At 40.4% G+C, this 21,383-nt stretch overlaps 3 protein-coding genes across 6 annotated transcripts; 1 reads left to right on the forward strand and 2 right to left on the reverse strand.

Annotated features, from left to right (window-relative positions):
* Positions 1-736: 736 nt before the first annotated feature.
* LOC116707536 (putative gustatory receptor clone PTE03) lies at positions 737-2,229 on the reverse strand. Its single transcript, XM_032544919.1, has one exon. It carries the CDS (start codon positions 1,755-1,757, stop codon positions 804-806), a length of 954 nt encoding a protein of 317 aa, XP_032400810.1. The 5' UTR covers positions 1,758-2,229; the 3' UTR covers positions 737-803.
* Positions 2,230-2,778: 549 nt separating this feature from the next.
* On the forward strand, positions 2,779-5,822 carry LOC116707541 (olfactory receptor 52K1-like). The gene is made up of 2 exons (XM_032544927.1): positions 2,779-3,072; positions 4,787-5,822. The coding sequence occupies exon 2, from the start codon at positions 4,812-4,814 to the stop codon at positions 5,757-5,759; it is 948 nt and encodes a 315-aa protein (XP_032400818.1). The 5' UTR covers positions 2,779-3,072; positions 4,787-4,811; the 3' UTR covers positions 5,760-5,822.
* A 7,035-nt stretch (positions 5,823-12,857) lies between these two features.
* On the reverse strand, positions 12,858-20,219 carry LOC116737675 (scavenger receptor cysteine-rich type 1 protein M160-like). 4 transcript variants are annotated; one of them, XM_032591017.1, is made up of 9 exons: positions 20,093-20,219; positions 17,836-18,039; positions 16,270-16,578; positions 15,894-16,187; positions 14,886-15,194; positions 14,510-14,803; positions 13,839-14,207; positions 13,590-13,675; positions 12,858-13,513 (listed from the first exon to the last, which is right to left on the reverse strand). In XM_032591017.1, exons 1-9 carry the CDS (start codon positions 20,136-20,138, stop codon positions 13,421-13,423), a joined length of 2,004 nt encoding a protein of 667 aa, XP_032446908.1. In that variant the 5' UTR covers positions 20,139-20,219; the 3' UTR covers positions 12,858-13,420. The 4 variants fall into 4 exon arrangements, with proteins under 4 accessions (XP_032446908.1, XP_032446910.1, XP_032446909.1 ...); XM_032591019.1 differs by having other exon boundaries at positions 13,590-13,669; positions 13,878-14,207; positions 14,510-14,809; XM_032591018.1 differs by having other exon boundaries at positions 13,878-14,207; positions 14,510-14,809.
* Between the last annotated feature and the right edge of the window lie 1,164 nt (positions 20,220-21,383).

A 21,383-nucleotide genomic window follows, 5' to 3' on the forward strand; every position in this document is an offset into this window, starting at 1 on the left:
ACCACCTGCTAGAGCAATGCAAGGAATCATAAACAACTAAATATGAAAAACAAAGAATGAACATTAATAAAAAGAAGCAAAATACAAGATTATGATGGGATTACTAATCACAAAGCTTTGTTGCTTAGTAACATACCAAGATTATTTATGAAAATTGATTTAAAATAAAACTGGAAATGTCAAAATTTCAAAACTTTTATTTTTAAGAAGGGTTTTTTCTTTTCAACAATTCTAGTACAATTATGTGAAGATAATCCATAATTGTATTAAAGTGCTAGTTGAGATGCACTTTATAAAGTTTTATGTTTCGTCAGGTTTTCTTACACAGACAGAAGCCTAAACTAATGTGAGAATCTTTCCTCTTGGGTTGACGTGCAGTTCGCTCGGTCAGATGAAGTAGATTGTTTCGGTTGATGGAGGGAACATTCTGCCTGTCAGGTCTGCAGCGTCTCCTGGTTTTAAAACACCAGAAGAAGAAACCTACCCATCCGTTCCCATGACAGAAATGTCTGTCATGGATCCAGGCCAGGTGTGAAAAGTTTTTGTCTCATTACTCACATCAAACTGCTTAACACTCACGGAAACATTTTCAGTAAAATATGGATTTTAATGAACTTTTTTAAACTTTCCATCAGCAGTTTCAGTCTCTGTGTCCAGTATTGTTTGGTTTTATTGGACTCAGCAGAATCACATCTAAAGTTCAGTCATTCGTCATCAGAAAAAGGAATCTGAAACATTGGTAGTAATAATTTTATTTTTATTACTAAAGGCTAAAAAGGCAGAATATTTACAGGCTTTTACATTTATGCAAGTAGTTTATCACCAACTAAACTATTACAGAACAGCTGTTTACATGCTTTTCTTATTTTTGTCAGGTTCATTCCGTACATGATGGGATTGAGAAGAGACTGAAGAATCACAAAGTACAGAGACATGACGATCTGCAGCCCGTCGGGTATGGAGACCATATCGAATCTGCTCTGAAGGCTTTCAAACAAACAGCCGAAGGAGAAGTTGAGGAGTGAAGCCAGGTGAGGCACGCAGGTGTTGAAGGCTTTCTGCCTCGTCTGTTTGGAGCCAGACAGAACGACTCTGAGGATTTTAGTGTAGGAATAAAGGATGGGCAGCAGCGGGACCAGAACTGTGATTACAGTACCAAACAGTCCGTAAATGTTGTTCACGCTGGTGTCAGAACACGCCAAGTTCACAACCAGGTAGTTACGGCAAAACGTGCTGTTCAGCACGTTTCCACACAGAGTCAGACGGACGGTCAGCAATAAAGTGATGAGAAACTTCACAAAGGAGTACAGCCAGGTCAGAATAATCACAACTGCTACTTTATGCTGCGTCATTACGGCGTGATACTGGAGAGGACAGCAGATGGCGACGTATCGGTCATAAGACATGACGGCTAAATTACAAAACTCTGTATTTACATAAGAGTAAAGACAGAAGATCTGCAGGAAGCAGAGCGGAGCTGAAACAATGTGAACGTCAGAGAGGATCTGGACCAGCAGGAAGGGAAACAAGCCTGAGCTGCCGTACAGATCGTTCACCAGCAGGCTGCAGAGGAGCAGGAACATGGGTTCATGTAAGCTCCGGTTCACACAGATCACCGCGATCAGCAGGACGTTGACTGCAACAATTATCAAGTATAACACCGCAGTTATCAGGAAGCACAAGTACCGCCATCTTCCAACGTCCACATACGCTCCGAGAATGAAATGAACCACAGCTGAAGAAGTGGAGTTCAGCATGGCTCATTCAGTGAGAAAGCAATAAAAAGAAGTTGATGAATCAGAAGTCTAATTATGTCCTTTGCATAATGAGAGCAAACACATTTAACTTCTTACAAATTCTGTAAAGCTGGAAAAAGAGCAAGTTAAAAACTAAGTAACAGCGTCATGAACTGAACTCCTGTGTTTTTACTCATTTAGTAAATGAGGAGTTCAGGTGATCTGAACCTCAGTCTGACTGTTGGCCGCTGTGACGCCTGCAGCCTTTTATTTCCTCTCACACTGAATGAGTGTAAGACCAGTCCCATGTTCTCTGATGGTCTGGTTGCATTTATTCCCAGAGCAACGCAACATCGTAGAATGAAACCATTTTATGTTTCTGTAACTTTAACAAAGAAAAGACACATTTCTCTCCATTTAAGACAAGTCGATGTTTAATGTGTTCTGTGTGATGATGCATTAGAGACATTTTAGATATAAAAAGGGAAGAGTAAATTTCCGCCAAAAAACTCAAAAATTCTGCTATTAATCTCAGAAAATTTCTGGAAAAAAATCATGGAAATTAACTCGTTATTTTTTCAGCAATAGCAGTGCTGTTTTTTGTTTTTATGGTTTTTTTCTGATTAAATATGTTTTGATATTCTCCTTGTGTCATTATTAAAATGTCTAACTCCAGAGGTGAGAAATGTGGATTTCAGGCTTATTTTTTTCCTCTGTTGCCATGGTGAATCGCTCCATTGATCAGGTCTGAGTTGAGTTACCTGGTTCATATTCTGAAACTGAAAATCCCGAGTATCGCAGAGCTGGTTGGGTTTATTCAGAGTATCTTCCTTCGACTCAGAGTTTGTTAAACCGGCTTTCTGAAGTCGACCCCTGCTGCTTAAAATGAGAACTGCAGTAACATATGACATGCAAACAGATGTTTTTAAAGCTTGTGATGGTTTAAACTTGTCGCAGTTAAAACACCCAGGTCACTTTAAAGTTTCAGATTTTGTGATAAAGATCAGGAAAAAGACAGAGAGAAATCAGCTTCCTGCTGATTTCAGTTCATTGGACACAAGAAGAGAATCAAGCAAATGGAAATAAGAAGAAGGAGAAAAAATACTGAGAAATCATTTTGATGTCATTGGTTAACAATGAACACATTATAATGTCCAATTATTCTTCTTTATTTTTTACTTTGAGGTAAGAAACTGTGGGCGTTTCCAGCCTCCAGCAGCTTCAGACTGAAGGTATAAACGAAGCGTCGGCGGTTCAGCCAGCAGATCGTCTCTCTGGTCCAACAACCTGCAGGTTTCCATCTGCAGCTCTTCCTGTTCGACTCCACCTGATGAAGGTTTCATCTCTGACCTTTGCTCTGATTGTTGATGTGAATGATTCAGGATCCTGATTACAAGACTCTGATGCTTTCTTTAACTTTTAACAGGAAACATGTTCCAGTTCCAGTTTTGTATCTTGTGACGGATGTTTAATATTTGCTCTCAGAAAAAGGATCACTCACAGTGAAGTCTCCTCTTCCTGCTGCCTGAACTTGTTCTCTTTATTTTCCTGTTCTTCCAGATTCATGGTCATTCTCAGCAGGTGTTTGGTTTGATTTTTTAACTTCTCCTTAACAAAGAATATTTTCAAATAAGTTTAAGGAATTGGTTTGTAATTCATGCCTGAAACATAGAAACAATCTCTCTGTTTATGAACTGATCTCATGTTATAAATGTTGTGTAAGTTCGGTGCTGCTGAGGCTTTAGTTCCCTTATTTAAGGCTCTGCTGCTGATACTGAGTCATTTCCTGCTCTGGTTGCTCTAAGATCTTGTTTCATCATTTTTCTGTGTGATGAATGTATCTCATCTTCACCAGGATTTCTTTCTCTCAGTGTTTCTTCTGCAGTTTTATTCTGAAGAACCAGCAGAGTAATTTTATTGTTTCTCTGCTGGTTCTGTCTCACATAAAGCCGTCGCTCTGCTGTTTCTCTGATGGTGTTTGTTAAAAGAGGATTCTGTCGTTGTTTATCTAATAAACTAACAAAATCCCTCATTTAGTTCAACTTTAGACCAAGTTTCCTTTCCCTTCGGACGGCGCTATTAATATGTTCATGATTGGGAAATGTATTCCAGAGCTGTTGTTGCAGGACAGATGAAATGTTGGTTATTCATTTTACATGGAAAAACCCTGAAAACACAAGCAGAACATTTGTACAAAAACTGTTAAAAAAAGGTATTTTTTATTTTATTAGCTGATGATTACCAGTGATTTTTCAACAAGTCAGTTTCTTGATGCAATCAACATGACATGAACCTGAATTACTCTATAAGTCCAAACTGCATTTAGTTTTTACCTCCATATATAAATTAGATGTTTTTTTCTTTTGAGACTCATTCAGATGACATCATGTCTGATGAATTTCTGCTTTGTACGACAAAATGAACTGAACTGATCTGAATGTGAAGTCAAGGAAAAGATGGTGTTTGATTTAAAAACCAGTTCAAGCAACTCCACCCCATTAAATAAAAATGTAAAAGATCTGACTTTAAAATGTAGAAAAGCAGCAAAATGTAATAACTGATGCAAAATGTTGTCACTGTTACATTTTGCGATGAAGTTTCTCTTTAAAATATGATAATATAATAATGTGGCGCATTTTGCAATAAAACACAAACCAGTGTTTGTGTTGATCTAAACTGAAATATCACTGGTAAACATTTATCAGGTTGTAGATCCTAAATATTTAAATCATTGAATCTTCGGTCAATAAATAAAATATTTGTATATTGAGATAGAGGCTGGACATACCGCGGCTCCAGACTGGGCCCCGGTGACCCGCGTTTATACGAGGGAACACTGGCTCCAAAGGTTTTATTCGTCATAAGGGGTCTTTCATTTTCGTACTTTATGATTATGACCAAACACATAATATATTCCAACCTGAGATAAATTAATGTATGTTGATTTTTCCTGCACAATTATTCTGTGTTTCCTTTTGTAATTTTGTATCTTCAGGTTGGGAAACCAACATGTTTTTGTCATCTCTGCTTTGTTCCCCATTTTGTTGCAGATTGGCTGAATGAAAGCTTTGAACGATGCAGAACGTCTCTTCACAGCAGCACTTTATCCTGAACGGTTTTGCAGAACTGGGCGACCTGAGGCCGGTCCTCTTCGTCCCGTTCCTCCTCATGTTCATCGTGGCTCTGCTGGCCAACTCCCTGCTGGTTTATGTTGTCGTTTCTCAGAGGAGCCTTCATCAGCCAATGAGCATCCTCATCGCCGGCATGGCTTGTGTTGAACTCTGCCTCCCGGTGTTCTTTGTTCCCAACATGTTGCTCAGCTTCCTGTTTGACTGGAAGGGAATCTCTCTGATTGGCTGCCTGGTTCAGATGCACTTCATTCACTTCTTTGGAGCGTTTCAGTCCACCTTCCTGGTGTGGATGGCTCTGGATCGATACTTTGCCATTTGTACGCCACTCCACTACCATGAACTGATGGCGCTGCAGAGATTCCTGAAGTTTATCGTCCCGCTGGTTGTCAGAAACATGCTGCTCATCTCTCTGTTTGTGAGTTTGGCAGGAAAGCTGTCGTTCTGCAGGAATGTGATGAACCACTGTTTCTGTGAGCACATGGCCTTGGTGGAGCTGGCCTGTGGATCCACCGCCATCAACAACCTGGCTGGACTGATGGCTATTTTCTTCATTCCTGTCTTTGACTTCTTTGTCATCGCTGCTTCTTACGTTGCGATATTCAGCTCTGTGTTGAGATCCAGCAGCTCCGGTGTGAAAGCACTGCACACCTGCATCACTCACATCATGGTCCTCACCTTCAGTCTGACCTTGGCTCTCATTGCTTTCCTGTCATATCGAGTTAAAAGCGGATTCCCTGCAGCCGTCCGAGTTTTCTTCAGCACCATGTACCTGTTGTTCCCGAGCTGCTTCAACCCGATCATCTACGGCATCAGAACCACCGAGATCAGGCAGCACATTCTGAACACACTGATGCACTGGAAACGATTCGTCCAGGTCCTTCCCTACCATTAGAAACCACTTCCACCTCCAGTTGTCTCTATGCCTGTCACAATAACAAATTTTGCTGAACGATTAATTGTCTCAAAAATTATTGCGATAAACGATAATATTGTTTGAAGCCCTTTTTACACTGATTTAATGGAAATGACGTAATAATGCAGGCGATTTCCTGCCAAAGATAGATACACTTTATTTTCAAAAGAACACTAAACACTGGAACTGATAAACAAAATAAACAAAACAACCAAAAACAAAAATAAAATGGATTCTCAGTCTCCATTAACAAAAAATGTACTTGAATAAAAACTAAACACCATAAAGCCAAAGTGGAAATAAATACTGCATTCAACCAAAAGAGTGCAGATTATGAAGTCTGTATATTATGTTGCCCTTCAGTAATAATTAGATTTAACAAAAACATGTTTGACCTTTAAACTTTAAATACTTCACTAAAACAGACAACAAAGCTACAATTTTATAAACTTTTTCAAATGTTCATTCCTGCTAGAAACGATTAACCAGCTGTGTCCAAACCTTTTAGTGTTTTACAAATAAAACATGCAAAATGTTAATAGAAATGCAGTAAAGTTGTTTTATTTGTGTAGAGAAAGAATCTGTAAATCACTATTTCTATTTGGTAAAAAGGGCAGGACCAGAGTCAGGGCTCGTCAAATTTAATCTAATTTAATCTATAAAAGCAGAAATTGACTCAACAAAAGAGAAACCATCTTAGTGTTTAACCTAATTAAAAAAATTATCCTTCTGTTAAAAATCCTCCAAATCTGTCAGATTTCTGTTGCCAGTTGAATCTATTATGTAGTTTCAAACTAAGGTCCATTTATGTGGCAGCATAATAAGGCTGCTGTAGATAAAGACAAAAAATAAATACATTTCCAACAAAAAAATCCAGAACTTTTAAATAATCGTGGAAAGTTTGGCTTCAAACTTTGAAAATTTTTTCCTTTCCAAGTTGTTTTCTAGAAAACATGCTAGCCTAGCGCTACCAGGAGAAACGGCTCGCGGTCTTTTTCCAAAAACAAGAAAAATCCTCCAACCTCTAAAATCTGACGCTACTCCATTTCTGTTTACATTTCATGAAGAGAGAAGTTGCGCTCAGTGTCTTCTGCAGAGGTTTTTATGTTGTTTTCTTCAGTGGTTGTTGGTGCAGCGCCCCCACAGGCCAGGAGGGGAACAGGTTTTTCAAAGTGTTTGATTCAGTGCAGTTTGAAAAAGTAACGCAGCTGGAAATGGAACAAATGTTGCAATTTTGGTCCCAAATCGAAGATAGAAAATAACTTGATAATTGATAGATATGTTAAAGTTAATAAAAAACCTACTTTATAAACAGAATTTTTACATTTTTTTCTTTTGATGAACATTTCTAAAGAAACTATTTGAGATTTCTAGATTTTTCCTTTGTTGTAAAAAGAATAAATAGATTATTTTGATTTGTTTTAAACATTTTGTGTTTAAAATTGTTAAACTTGATTCTCACAATTCAGAAAACAGGAGCAAGAAAAGGAAATGTTGCAGACAGACTTAAACCTTGTTGCTGGTCAGGATAACTCTCCTTTGATCAGTGGGGGTCAAATTCGACCTTTGACCCCCACTTTGCAGTGACCAGCTTTTTTCTGGAGACTCATAGTGGGGAATCGTCTTGATGCTGATTCACAGCAGCGTTTTTGAGTCCAGTTTTTAAACAATCCATCAGTTTTTCTTGTATTTAAATGACTTGTGTTATTTGTGTTAGCTGGTCCCGCCGAGCGATCCCCGTCTGTTCAGGCTCTTCCTGCTGCAGCTCAGGCCTCGACTGTCCACCAGGTGGCTGGACTGAGGAGCAGAAAACACAGAATAATCATCACAACATTCAGAACAATGCAAACACACACTGCTGATGTATTCTGACCGTTAAGTACCAATGAGCAGTCAGTATCTTACTTGTAGAGGACAGTTTGATCTCAGTTTGGATAATCAGGGAGAAATGCTCACATAAGAGTCTAAGGAAGCGTTTAACAGCCAGAGTTTGGAAATAGCTTCAGTATCTTGTTACAACGATATCCAAAAGTTGTTAAAACAAGAAAACTTATGACGAGATGAGAAACATGTTGAATGGGAAAACACACACTAGCTTCCACTAAATACTATGTCTGTTTAGCACCTTAGCGTTAGCGGAGTTATGAGCTTTTTGCACATTAGCTTCTGCGTTGGGAACAAAGCGGCTCGGTCGTTTCCGGTTTATTGAAAATGTCTTTTTACACTCGGTGTTTGCAGGACTTGGCCAAGGTAACAATGAATGATGAACATCGATCCGAAGCCCCAACAATAAGCTGGAGAAAGGTTTAAAGATGTTCGCCTCGTTATACATTCACAGATACTAAGGTGAGTTTTACTTTATGACTAACATTAATTTTAGCTTTTGCTAGTAGGCAACACTCTCTGACATTTTTCTTGTAAAAATGTGCTATTTAAGTATCTAAAAATGTTTCACCTTTCTAACATACAGTGCTTTTACCTTATTTTGTAATTATTTCCAAGTATATTATGTGTGTTTGTTGTTGTTAGTGTCAGAGACCAGGTAAGGGGTTACGGTTCTGGCTTTTTGCTTCCGAAGCCTGAGGAAGGACAACAGGCCACATAGCTTAACGGTAGAGCAGCTCTGGTGGCAGAGTGAGTTCAGTTGACTGTTCAGGTTCAGAGTTGTGCTACCATGTTCTTTAAGGTCTCCGTGTTATTTCGTTTCATTACATTTGCATGCTTCTTGTGAAGAGCTCGGTGTTTACAGCAGTGTGTACAGGCGGGTCAGTTGCTCGGTTGTCTGGCTGTGGTCTGCTCACCCACACACTCGCTCTTTCAGGCTAAATACAGAAGTGATTCCATGGTAATTCAAGGGTGGCAGGTTCATTCAACCTAAACACTTTCAAACAGACAAAAAAGAAGAGAGAGACAAGTGATTACATTTTGTACTCGAGAGAAAAAGAGGAGAGTGATTTTTACAGTCTCCAAATTCACTCTGAGGTTCCTCCCCTTTTTATTAGGATTAGTGATCCCAGGTTACATTAGTGTGCAGCTGCTGGAAGGGGTGGGGCAAACAAAAACCCACCTGCTAACACACTCAGAAATATTTTCAATATGATGGAATCTCCTGTCTTAGTGCATGTGAGGTCTCAAGCTGTCATGTTGGATTCTAATCTTTTGGAGCCAATCTTTTGCTGGGTAGGGTTCCGATCTGACAGAGAGGTCTTCTCATCAGTTAGCTCGGATGAGCTAGTCCTGAAGGAGCGGAAGAGGCTGCGGTGGAGGGCGGACAGGTAAGTTCTGGCGGTGGGAGACAGAGGAGCGGTTCGACTGCGTGTCGGGGTTCTCAGGAAACGGCTTGGTCCAACTGAAGAAAACCAAGAAGGAGCTCAGGCAACCAGTGGGTAGCATCCACGGCGTCACGAGGGGGGTAGGTTCCAGGACACCAGGGGAAAATAAACCTCTCACGGAGGAAACTCGGCGTCTGGCTGAAAACACCTGAAGAGGTGCACAGGAATTACTATGAGCTTCCTCTAGCAATTAACTAGCTTTCGCTAAGGAGCTCTGACTACCATTGCTGGCAAACACTCAGGCGTCGGAGAACTGGCAGTCAGCTCCTCTTGAACTCCCGAAATGATGAGAAGATGAGATACCGGTGCGTATGAGACCGGCACGCCCCGCCAGGAGGATGCAGCCTCTGGCGCTACCTGGTGGAAGAATATTGGAGCCACCCAAGAAAACCCACAAGGACCCCAGATTCCCAACACAAGCACAGTTCCCATGTCTCTGGGTCACAAGATTTGACCTTTAGCCTTTGGCATGCTTATCAGCTTCCTGCAGACATTTGTCAAACAACTCAAGTTCCAGAGATACACAGAAAGAATGCCACAGTCTTTTTAGATAATGATGAGCATATACGTATATCTGGAATATTATTTACCATTCTACCATTTCCCCCCTGAGTATCCCAGTATAAATATAAATATACTCAAATTCTCTACTGCCACTTTTTGGGGGGATTTTCAGCTGAAAGATCATATTTAAGAACTCAAACATTATTACACTCAAAGAAAAGACACTAATTGAACACATGTAATTATTTACTGGTGAAGATACATTTCAGACAGGCAGATGTTCTCCATAATGTCGTCGTCGTCATCAAAACATTGTAGTCCTAACGGGGTACATTTGGGCTCTGCAGTCGTCCATGGGGGAAATTCCTGTAGTAATTAATCTGTTTAGCAAAGAACGCAGACATGGAAAACAACAACATCCACATAAAGTAAGAACATCAGCAAATACTGCAAAGGAAATCAAGACAGAGGAGACAAGAGTGCGATATTTTTCAAAGGCATGAGTCCCATGTGGACAAGCCCACTCCTGGGTGGTCTTTCATCTTCCCATTCAGGGTGCGAAGCCCCTCAACTGCCTTCATGAGGCTACCATCTGCGGCTGTTGTTTTGGGATAAATGTGCAACACTGCTCTCCAAACAGTGCACACACTCCTCCCTCCTTAACCAGCAGAACGCCAAGGGCAATTCTGTTCTTGAATGCAATGAGAGGTAACAGCAAGTGGGTCATGCACAGCCTCAAATCCTGCCTGTGTCCAGTTTCCTAGTTTCTCACATTATAGTGCATGTAATTTATTCTGTCTACATTTTTATTTGTAGTACACCACCAACAAATGGAAGACTCAAAACCCTGTAGCAACCTGGTCCACAAGCTTATTGACACTGTTCATAGTAAATATTTTCTTTTGATGTCGAGCATATGCTATAGTCCCCCAGATTCCTGTCCATTTATTTCCTTCATTAACTTGTTTTTATTTCTGCTTTTCCAACTTTCTTCTCATATAATCAACCAATGTTGCTTCATCATCTGTTTCCCATTGGTTGTTAAACTGATGTATTCTACATGGTCTACAAAACAAAGTTTCAAAAGGAGTTAGATCTGAGGTACTTATAATGTTAATGTATAACTTAACCAAATCCAGACATTTTTTCCAGGGCCTTCCTGTTTCCTCAGTACATTTATTAAACCTGTTTTTTTATAGTACCATTCATTCTCTCCACTAATCCAGCACTCTAAGGGTGGTTGGCACAATGATGTTTTAAATCAATATGAAACATAATTCCTGTGCTTTTTACAAGTTGGTTAACAAATGTGCCCCACTATCACTATAAATTTGTTCAGGTATAACTTATCTGGGAATTATCTCTTTGCAAAGTGCTTTAGCCACTGTCAGAGTATCTTTGAGTGGGGAACAACTCTATCCATTTATAGTAGGCATCTGTTATGACCAGACGGTACTTTTTCCCTTTACTTTGATTTGGTTCTATGAAATCCATGTTTATTATTTGGAATGGATATTATGGTGAGGGAGAACAGCCCGTCTTTAGCTGCAAATTTCCTTGTGGATTATGTTTAGCACAGATCAGACATGTTCAGCAAAAAATTATTTTTTTTTAATAGGAGGTAAATTCATAAGTATTATCAAGGTAAATCCATAATGTAATATTGGTACCTGCCCCACCATCCCCCCTGTTGACACGTTACATGCTCATGTGTCACAATTTCTGCTGCTTTTAAATAGGGATTTCGGTGGAACAGGTTTATTTTATCTGAAAATTTTTATTATTCAATGTTGCCCCTTTAGCAATCCAGTCATTTTTCTAATTCAGGGCTTTGCTGTTGCATGACTCTAAGTATATTTTTGTGTATAATAGTTTGTTCTTCTATAACTAACACTTTTATTTCTGCTGATGCTGCCGCTTTTGCTAGTCGATCAGCTAACCTATTTCCATTAGAGAAAACATGGTACCTGTTGTGTGCTGCACACTTACAAACTGTTAGTTTTGCTGGCAGTAATATTGCTTATAGGAGATCTGTTACTCAGTACTTCAGTGCAGTTTTTCTTTTTTTCTTTTGTTTGATCTTTGCATATTTCTCCAGCAGAGATTTAAAAAAGGATCTCAAATTAGCTTAATTTAACTTTGGACCTGGTTCTCAATCTAACATACAGAGACAGCAGGTCTAAAGCTTCAGTCTGAGACAAACCTGTTGCTACACAACTGTTGGGTTTATTTTGGCTCCCAACCTGCAAGGAATCAACCAGAGACACAAGTTGCTTTTCTGCAGAAGAGGGGAGAGAAGCCAGACACGGATAGCAAACAACTGTCTGGGATCAACTCCGCCGGCTCTCAGTCCTCAACTACCTTTTATTGAAACAGAGTATGACCTGATCACATGGACATTGTAGCTCTTAACAGCTGCAATGTGGCCTAATTGATTACACAGCATTTAAATACAATCATGTTTGTGGTTGAAATGATCTCTAGACTGAGGAAAAACTATCAAAAACCAGAGAGAATATATAAATTCTTAGTCAATATTTATTTGAAGGCTTTACAGCATTTGGAGTCTCTGCAAACTGAACACAGTCAGGAGAAACAAAACACAGCATATTGTTTAATAGGAAATGTTTCATTCTATTCACACAGATTAACAATCTACTTAGCTACAAAACTGACTGCAAGCATATGCATTTTCTTTCATAAAGCATATTAAACATTTAATCATGTCATAAGAATGCAAAGAAGAAAATATTTTACAACTTTATAATAATACAGTTCAGAGAAACAGCTTCAGAAGACTTTCCCATGATCACATGCTTTACACAAGAATCATAACACTGTTATGCATTGATTCACTCATAATTATAGTAACTATAAAATGTTCCATCCCATCTGCAAACTAAGCAGACATGTAGCCTCCATGTTTGTTGCTACATGTACTTGGTCTGCCAGTCACCAGAACCTCATTATTCACACAGAGATTTTCTCTCCTTTAAAAAGCTGTTGAAATACTAATTATATGCGTCCATGAATTTCAGGCAGTGAAGCTCGTTTACGGCGTATCACTCTTTGTGTTGACTACGTAGTTAACTTTATCGTAGTAGGAGATCGGAGGCAGCTTGTCCACATCGTCTGATAAATTTTCCTTCTCCGTCTCATACGGGCCGATCTCGACGGCAGCCATTTTGTTCATGTATCTCTCTCTCACACATTGGTCAAGAGGGTCGGCATGTTTTCTTTGTGTTGGTCTCGGAGCCATGGGTCCACTATGCATTGTGCATGCACTTCCCTACTAAGATGGCGCAGATCACATCTGGTTCAGACTTGTGGGAACTGGATGTATTGGATGGGTTATCATGGCAGTGATGACATACACCACCTACAGGCAGGACAAAGTATTACAAGCCAGGATCAACTATATTACATTTGTCACAAAACAATTCAACTAAGACAAGGACACAAGCTGGGTTCAGGGCCTGATGGAATTGGCTACCTGACCTTTGACCCCAAATATCCTATCATATGCTATCCTTGCAAGGTTGATGAAGATCAGATTTTGATGAAGTGGGTTTTCTGTTATATTTTGTTTGTTGAATGTTTTGTTTTGTGTTCCCTTCTTATATAAGTTTAACTTAAGTAGGTTTAGTCCAGATACAAATTTCTGAATGTTGAACTTCCTTCCTGCTGCAGGAGCACAGAGACATTTTATCATAGATACATAGACGGATAGATTTCCAGGAGTCTCAAACATGTCTCTGCTCCTTCCTGCGGATGTGAAATGAAGATCATTTTCTCCTGGTTCCTTCAGACTGCAGTCTCCTCCTCTAAGCTGCCTTCAGCTCTGGATCCTTCATCATGATGGTTGTTTTCTGGTCCAGACTTCTGGTTTCTCCTGGCCTGGAAACAGAGGATGGTTCAGCTTCAATGCAAGAACTTTCCCAACTGAACACATCATTCATGATACATGCAGTACCTTAAAGTAGAGGACCAGGACTGATCCCAGCATACCCAGCAGGACGACAACCAGTCTGATGATCAAAGCAGTGGGAGAGGCTGAAACTGAATGAAACAGATTCAGGATCAGCTTTCATCAGATGAGTCCAGCTAGAAAATAATCATATAGATCCTTGTTTTTATGCTGCCTGTAGATCTGATCATGAACATTAATATCATCAATCCTCCTCTCTGACCTCATGAATGAGGCAGAGAGCTGCTGGTTCACCTGAAGCAGAACTTTTCCTCATGGACTCCATGAGTTTACCTGAGACAGTGAGGTTGAGAGGCTGGCTGATAGAGGAGAAGTTATAGGAGAAAACGTAGACGTGGTAAACGCAGCGGTAGGTTCCTTGGTGGGCGTGGCCAGCAGCAGAGAACAGGAAGAGGGCGGAGTGATTAACAGCTGGCAGGGTCTGGTTCTGAGTGTAGTTAGAGGTGCTGAAGATGAGCTGGAAGGAGCCGCCTTCATACTGAGGTCTGATGGAGCACATGATGCTGAAATGTGAGCCAATGAGGAGCTCAGACCCCTGCTTTCTGCCTGTGGAGACCCCGTCAGTGGAGGAAGAGAGGAAGATGAGCGGCTCAACCAGCAGACCTGGGAACGCAGAGGAAACACAGAGACAACTGGATCTAATCTGAGGTGGAAACCAAGAAGTTATGCATGAGAAAGAGCCAGGAGCTCATCACAGACCGGTTGCCATGGTTACTAACATGTTTATACATGATTACTAGCACCTTTATGATAGATCTACAGTCTGTCAGTAATATTTAACCAGTTTTAGTTTCCCTCTCCTCAAGGTTTCAGGTTCTTAGTTAAAGGTGACGTTTCTCTGCAGACATCTGGAACCTGATGGAAGAAACATTTTAAAAGAAATAAATATGAGAGTTCAGAGTTACCTGAGCAGATGATCTCATGGCTCTGATCACTAGTAGCGTCACAAGGTAAACAGTTCTTTAATGCAGATCCTGACTGCAAACAGTCAGGAAAGATGAACCAAACTGGTCTCTCTGAAGCTTCCTCTGAAGTTCTTGCTGAAACAGCAGAACCACAGTCCAGTTCAGCACAAACTGCAGCAGCTGAGTTCATGTCCCAGTAACGATCCCAAACATCCACTGGTCTCCACTCTTCTTGATATTTCATCTCCAGTCTCCCGGCACATCGGCTGGCCTCTCCCACCAACCTGATGTCGTCTTGATCTGAGCAGAGACAGAAAGTTCATTAATGAAGGAAGTGAAGCAGTGAACAGCAGCAGGTCTGCAGATCCTCCTCTACCTGAACAGGTGAGTCCAACAGCTTGACCAGGTGAGCAGCTGTTTCTACCTGAACTCTTCCTGCTGCTGCAGTTCAGCAGAGCAGACTCACTGCCTTCACACAGGAACTCTCTGCTCCCCACTGGAGCCTCTGCTTTTCCATAGAGCGCCCCCTGGTGGACTGAAGGAGGCCCACAGCTAATCTCCTTGCAGACCACCTCTGCATCCTGCAGGTCAAAGTCTTTTTCACACACTGAGGACCACGACTGGTTGGTCTTCACCTCCAGTCTGCCTGAGCACCGGTTGGTCCCTTGAACCAGCCTGACTGAGTCTGTGGATGCAGAAAGAAAAAAGGTTTAAAATATTTCAGAACTTTATTTTTATAGATCCACATGGAAACATCTCTGAGTCTGATCAAAATAAAGGCCACGAAACGTAAATTAGAAAAACTCAGAGCATCAAAGGTGAAGTGAAACCGACTGTACCTGGAATTTTATCCTTCATTTTTATATCTGCTGAATTTATCATATTTTTGGGACATAAACATGTTAATAAATCCACTAAATGTCAAACAAACTTTAATCTCTGTGAAATTGTTAATAGTTCAGTGGATTTAAAAATAAATGTGGCAAAATGGCTGAACAGCGCCCCCTAGTACATCCAGGCCAACAACCATAACAAACAAAAGGTTTTCCTGCCATTTTCACTAAAAACAGGAAGTCCACCATTTTGGATCAAAAGTCATTTTCTGTTAATTTTCATGTTTTGAAAATGTCTGATTTCCTTGAACTCCTCCTGGGATTTTGATGCATCGACTTCAAAGCAGCAGAGATTAAAAGTTATTAAAATGATGAGTTTTTGTTCATCTATGTGGCTAAATTGAAAACTTTATCTGGATATTTAAATTACTTTAGTTTCCCTCTCCTCAAGGTTTCAGGTTCTTAGTTAAAGGTGACGGTTTCTCTGCAGACATCTGGAACCTGATGGAAGAAACATTTTAAAAGAAATAAATATGAGAGTTCAGAGTTACCTGAGCAGATGAGCTGATGGCTCCGATCACTGTTTTCATCATCAGGTAAACAGTTCTTTAATGCAGATCCTGACTGCAAACAGTCAGACCTGATCCACCAAACTGGTCTCTCTGAAGCTTCCTCTGAATTTCTTGCTGAAACAGCAGAACCACAGTCCAGTTCAGCACAAACTGCAGCAGCTGAGTTCATGTCCCAGTAACGATCCCAAACAGCCACTGGTCTCCACTCTTCTTGATATTTCATCTCCAGTCTCCCGGCACATCGGCTGGCCTCTCCCACCAACCTGATGTCGTCTTGATCTGAGCAGAGACAGAAAGTTCATTAATGAAGGAAGTGAAGCAGTGAACAGCAGCAGGTCTGCAGATCCTCCTCTACCTGAACAGGTGAGTCCAACAGCTTGACCAGGTGAGCAGCTGTTTCTACCTGAACTCTTCCTGCTGCTGCAGTTCAGCAGAGCAGACTCACTGCCTTCACACAGGAACTCTCTGCTCCCCACTGGAGCCTCTGCTTCTCCATAGAGCGCCCCCTGGTGGACTGAAGGAGGCCCACAGCTAATCTCCCTGCAGACCACCTCTGCATCCTGCAGGTCAAAGTCTTTTTCACACACTGAGGACCACGACTGGTTGGTCTTCACCTCCAGTCTGCCTGAGCACCGGTTGGTCCCTTGAACCAGCCTGACTGAGTCTGTGGATGCAGAAAGAAAAAAGTTTCTTCAACATTTTCACTGAATTTGGTTCCAGTTTGTTCAGCAAAGCTCCAATACAGAGCAGACTCTGTGTGGAGGAACCAACCAACCAGTGGAGAACGGGTGGAGAGGGGAGCTGGGCAGAGTTTTATTATTTTTAAATCTACTGTTTAATATTCTTTACACTTTTAGTATCTGCTTATACTGCAGGCCGGCCCTGGAGATGGGTGGGAAAAAACTTAGAACAAACAGAGAAAATTACACTACAACATCACAAAGAACCTATGAATTATCAGTTATTAATATTTCATCCTTGTCTTCTGCAAAGAAAATGTGAGGACAAATTTAGTCACAGAATAATAGAAAACTATCTTCTATTAACACTTTAAACTGAATTTGTGGAGGAAGTTCAATATTTGATCAGCTTCTTCTCAATGACATTGAGGTTTTTATAAACCTGAATCTAATCAAACGTCATTAAATCACTAACCTGGTAAAAACCAGCCGCTCTGTAACTACACTTTGATTCATCCAGAGAGTCTGGACTGTGTTGAGCTTTTAAATTTCACCCAGTTGCTAACGTTTGTCCATGACATGCAATGCACCAGATCCACACTAAGAAGTTTACTGGAAGTTTCCTGGGCTGTAAACATGTAGAAAAAATCAATTACCAAGCACTGTTAGATGGAATCACTCAATCAGGTTTACTAGCATATTGTGCACAATACAGAGAACATATAAGAGGATCAATAGAGAAACATTTCCGATTGAAAACTCTTTCAGGCAGAGACAGCAGGAGTTTTATACCAAGGCTGAGGGAGAGACGCTCTGGTTCTCATGCAGCTGCAGGAAAACATCTCCCAACCTTCTGCTTGCAACCCAAACAGCTTCATTTGGTGAGAATCACTAGCATTTAGAATGAAGACAATACAACCATCAGATATTACCTTACAATCATTTGTCCACCACAAAACAGAGAAGAGCCGTTAAAGTTAATTCAATATTTGGAAGTGTGGCCACCATGGACTGAACTTCCTCCACTGCATTGCTAAAACTACAGAGACTATGTTTCTAAAATAACAGAAAATCATTCATTGTTCAAACTTCTCCTTCTGTTCGCTGATTGGTCTGGTAGAAAATCTACCAGAGTGAATCCAGGTGAAGTGGAAGAAGCCCAGACTGAGCTGGAAGTGAGATTTTTTTTACAGTGGAGTTGGAAGCAGAACAGGAAGGCAATGGCCAGGATATGAAATCACCTGAACAGACGATCTCTACTTTGCCGTCCTCATCTCTTCGTGACGACACCACAGATCCACAGTGGAGCTGTCCGCAAGCTCCAGCTGCTGATGTTAAGTTCCAGTTCCAATCAGTCACTGGTTTCCAGTCTCCCCGATTCTTCTTCTCCAGTCTGCCACCACAGCGACTCCTTCCTGCTACCAGTCTGAGTTCATCAGACAGCGCTGGAAGAAACAACATTTCCATGTTGGGTTACAAAAAGCAAAGACAGATTCAGGATGTGTTGACAGGATCCTGTTGATCGTGTTTATTTGATCTTCTCTTGCTTCTTCCTCCTGTTAGAGGCAGAGCTATCATGGATGGTTCTGATCAAAGCATCTTTATGTTGGAATGGCCTAGTTAAAGCCCAGACTTTAATGTTATTTACACTCTGTAGTAAGACCTGAAATGTTTCTTATTATTCACCTTTTTTACCCATTTATATTTTATGTCTTTACTGAAACCAACCAAAGTTAAATTCATTGTTTTTGTGTAAAAAGTTGTCAAATCCAACAGATTCTGAATCAGAATCTGAATCTGAATCTGATTCTGATTCTGATTCTGAATCTGATTCTGAATCTGATTCTGATTCTGAATCTGATTCTGATTCTGATTCTGAATCTGATTCTGATTCTGATTCTGATTCTGAATCTGATTCTGAATCTGATTCTGATTCTGATTCTGAATCTGATTCTGATTCTGATTCTGAATCTGATTCTGATTCTGAATCTGATTCTGAATCTGATTCTGATTCTGATTCTGATTCTGAATGCAGAGCAACCAGAATCAGAGCAGCTCATCTAACCTGGTAGATAACTTCCATCGTAAAATTTCAGATGTCATTGATTTCTCTGCCTAAATTAAAGTGAAAGTCGTGTCTGGTAGGAAAAAACCTCCATGGAAAAATGTGCAAACATTTAGATCTGCAAGACAATTTAGCCGTCGGGCCGAACATAAAACTCAACTTTGTTTATTATGAAATCTATTAAGAAAGACTGAAGCTATCACTCCACACTAAAACATGCCAAGGAAACATTCTGCAGAAATCAGAAACAAAAACATGAACAATGATTGAGCTTTATTTGCCACAGTTGACAGGCTGACAAACCAATCAAACTCGGCCAGCAATGAATTTGCCAAATACGCTGCAGAGAAAATTAAAAATATTAGAGGGTCAACATTCACTGCCACACAAGATCTAATATGGATGCTATGCCCAAAGATAATAACACCCACAACTTTTCTTCAGAAAGTCCTGCCTGTCATTTCATCTGATCTGATTCAAATTTTAAACTCTTTGCTCTCATCAGGTTTTTTCCCCCAGCAGTTTTCAAACCACTGATATAAAAAAATAAAACTGCAGTAATGATGAAAACATCATTACTGCAGAACTACAGGCCGATCTCCAACCTTTCATCCATCAGCTAAATTATTGAAAAGCTGAAAACCGAAACTCTGAGTTCCTTTAAATCTGGACTAAAATCCCAGCTGGTCAGATTTGCTTTAGAAACATAATAAATGAAACACTGAACAACATTTTGATGTGTAACGACGACAAAATGTACTGTTTACTGGTTTACTGTGTGGTGTCTTCAGGACTTTTTGTGTTTTTATGACGTAAAGCACTTTGAACCGCCTTGGTGCTGAAATGTGCTTTACAAATAAACTGATCGATTGGTTGATTGATTCTAATCTGCAGCAGGCGAGTTCCACATCCTGCCTGAGACACTCCCACGTCAGACGGCGCTCAAACGTTTTCACCAACACAACCAGCGGTACCAGAAGCTGGTCCAATGACCGTGGTGCTACTGGGCTCGGTTGGCCAGCAAACGGGCCTGACCAGAACCTCATAGAGAACCTGTGGAGCCAAGAGGAAGATGAGAATTCATGCAGAAGGAGCCATTTTATGTGGCTCCACCTGTTTACTGGTGCAGAGTTTCTGCAGCTTCTCCTTATCAATCAATCAATCAGATTTATTTTATAGCACATTTCAGCAACAAGGCAGTTCAAAGTGCTTTACATCATAAAAACACAAAAACCAACAATTCTTGATTTTATTGGCTCCTTAGCAGCAAGTAGACAATATAAACATCACTAACTGTAGCAGCAGCTCTATGATCTGAGACTAGAAACAGTTTCCAGTTTTTTGTTTGTAAAATTTAACATGTTTATCAGTCGATCATTTTTAATTTGAACTCTAGTGAATATTAGTGTCTTTGTTTGAAAGTGGAGTCCTACCTGAGCTGCAGAGACACAGAAGCAGCATCAGAGCTGTTTGGTCCATGTTTCCTCTGGATGTGGAGTGAAGCTTCGTCTCTTGATGTGATCAGGATGTGGCTCCAAACTCTGAAGACTTCCTACTTTAAGCTTTTTTATCTGCCACTTTCTGAACGTCACAGTTCAGGTCTTTGGCTGATTTCAGAGACAACGCCTCCTTCCTAGCAGCTGATCATGAAGATGGGTTCATACTGGGCCTACTGGGTTTCACAGTTATCACCAGTCTCTGTTGTTCCTGTGTTTAGTTCAGTCTTTGTTCTGCATGTGGCCGGAGTGGATCCAGGTGTGTGATCCACTGAAGGGGAACCTGATGTTGTTGGCAGCAGTAGCTCAGCTTCCCTCCAGGAAGAAATGAGCCCAGGTGTAGCTGCTGTGAAGAGAAGAACCAGAGAGAACATAAACTTAATGTCAGCAAAAACTGCAGACATTCAAGGATGGAGAGCAGTAGGAGAAAGAAGCAGAGGAAGGAGAAGAGGTCAGTTTGTCCTCCAGGAGGATTGATGGAACATCTTCAGATTATAAATCTCAAACATTTAAATAGATTTTTTTCATGAGACATTTTTCTGTCATTTCATTTCAGTTTTAGTCTTTGACCATCAGAGCAGAAAATATTAGAGAGAGAAATCTAAACATTAATCTGGATGTTCAGCCTCTGTGTGCTGGCGTGAGCCTGCTGAGTGATGCTAATCTGGATTGAAGCTAATCTGGATTGAAGCTTCAGCAACTTTATCAGCTTTGTTGCAACATAACGAGGTTTTTCAGGGTAAATATAAACTTTAGATCTTCAACCGGAAAAAGTTGTTTATTTCAAAGAGCTGAGATATTTTAGGCCCATTGAACTCAAAACATTTATTATTTAGAATATTAAACACTTCCAGCCCCTTTATGTTGCTGCAGCAACATGCATTTATATCAATAAACAATGAATGAAGAGACATGAAAATCTAAAATATTAGCTGAACCTCTGAGGTTCTGACCCAAAATCTGAGCCGGGTTGGACCAAAGTTACCTGTTTGATAGTCGGGTCGGGCTTCTGTGGTGCATTTTTAATAAGTCATCCGTTTTTTTGGCATAGAAACCATAACTAATTGCTCCCTTGGACTAATTTCAATCTATATATTCATAGTTTTACTAAAAGATTTGTTTTTTTTGCATGTTTAGCTTTAGCCATATTTGGATAGGATCCCAGTTTAAAGCTGTCACTAAAATATTAAACCTTTCATAATTATTGTAAATATCTGAATATGACTGA

This window comes from Xiphophorus hellerii, chromosome 18, assembly GCF_003331165.1.
Source record: "Xiphophorus hellerii strain 12219 chromosome 18, Xiphophorus_hellerii-4.1, whole genome shotgun sequence".
Lineage (NCBI taxonomy): Eukaryota > Metazoa > Chordata > Actinopteri > Cyprinodontiformes > Poeciliidae > Xiphophorus > Xiphophorus hellerii.

Coding starts and splice junctions, on each gene's coding strand:
- LOC116707536 (XM_032544919.1), bottom strand. CDS start 1,757: ATGCTGAACTCCACTTCTTCAGCTGTGGTTCATTTCATTCTCGGAGCG.
- LOC116707541 (XM_032544927.1), top strand. CDS start 4,812: ATGCAGAACGTCTCTTCACAGCAGCACTTTATCCTGAACGGTTTTGCA.
- LOC116737675 (XM_032591016.1), bottom strand. CDS start 20,138: ATGGACCAAACAGCTCTGATGCTGCTTCTGTGTCTCTGCAGCTCAG. Junction 16,579..17,835: donor AGTAGAGATCGTCTGTTCAG/GTGATTTCATAT, acceptor CTGCATCCACAG/ACTCAGTCAGGCTGGTTCAA. Junction 14,208..14,509: donor CCATGAGATCATCTGCTCAG/GTAACTCTGAAC, acceptor CTGCGTTCCCAG/GTCTGCTGGTTGAGCCGCTC.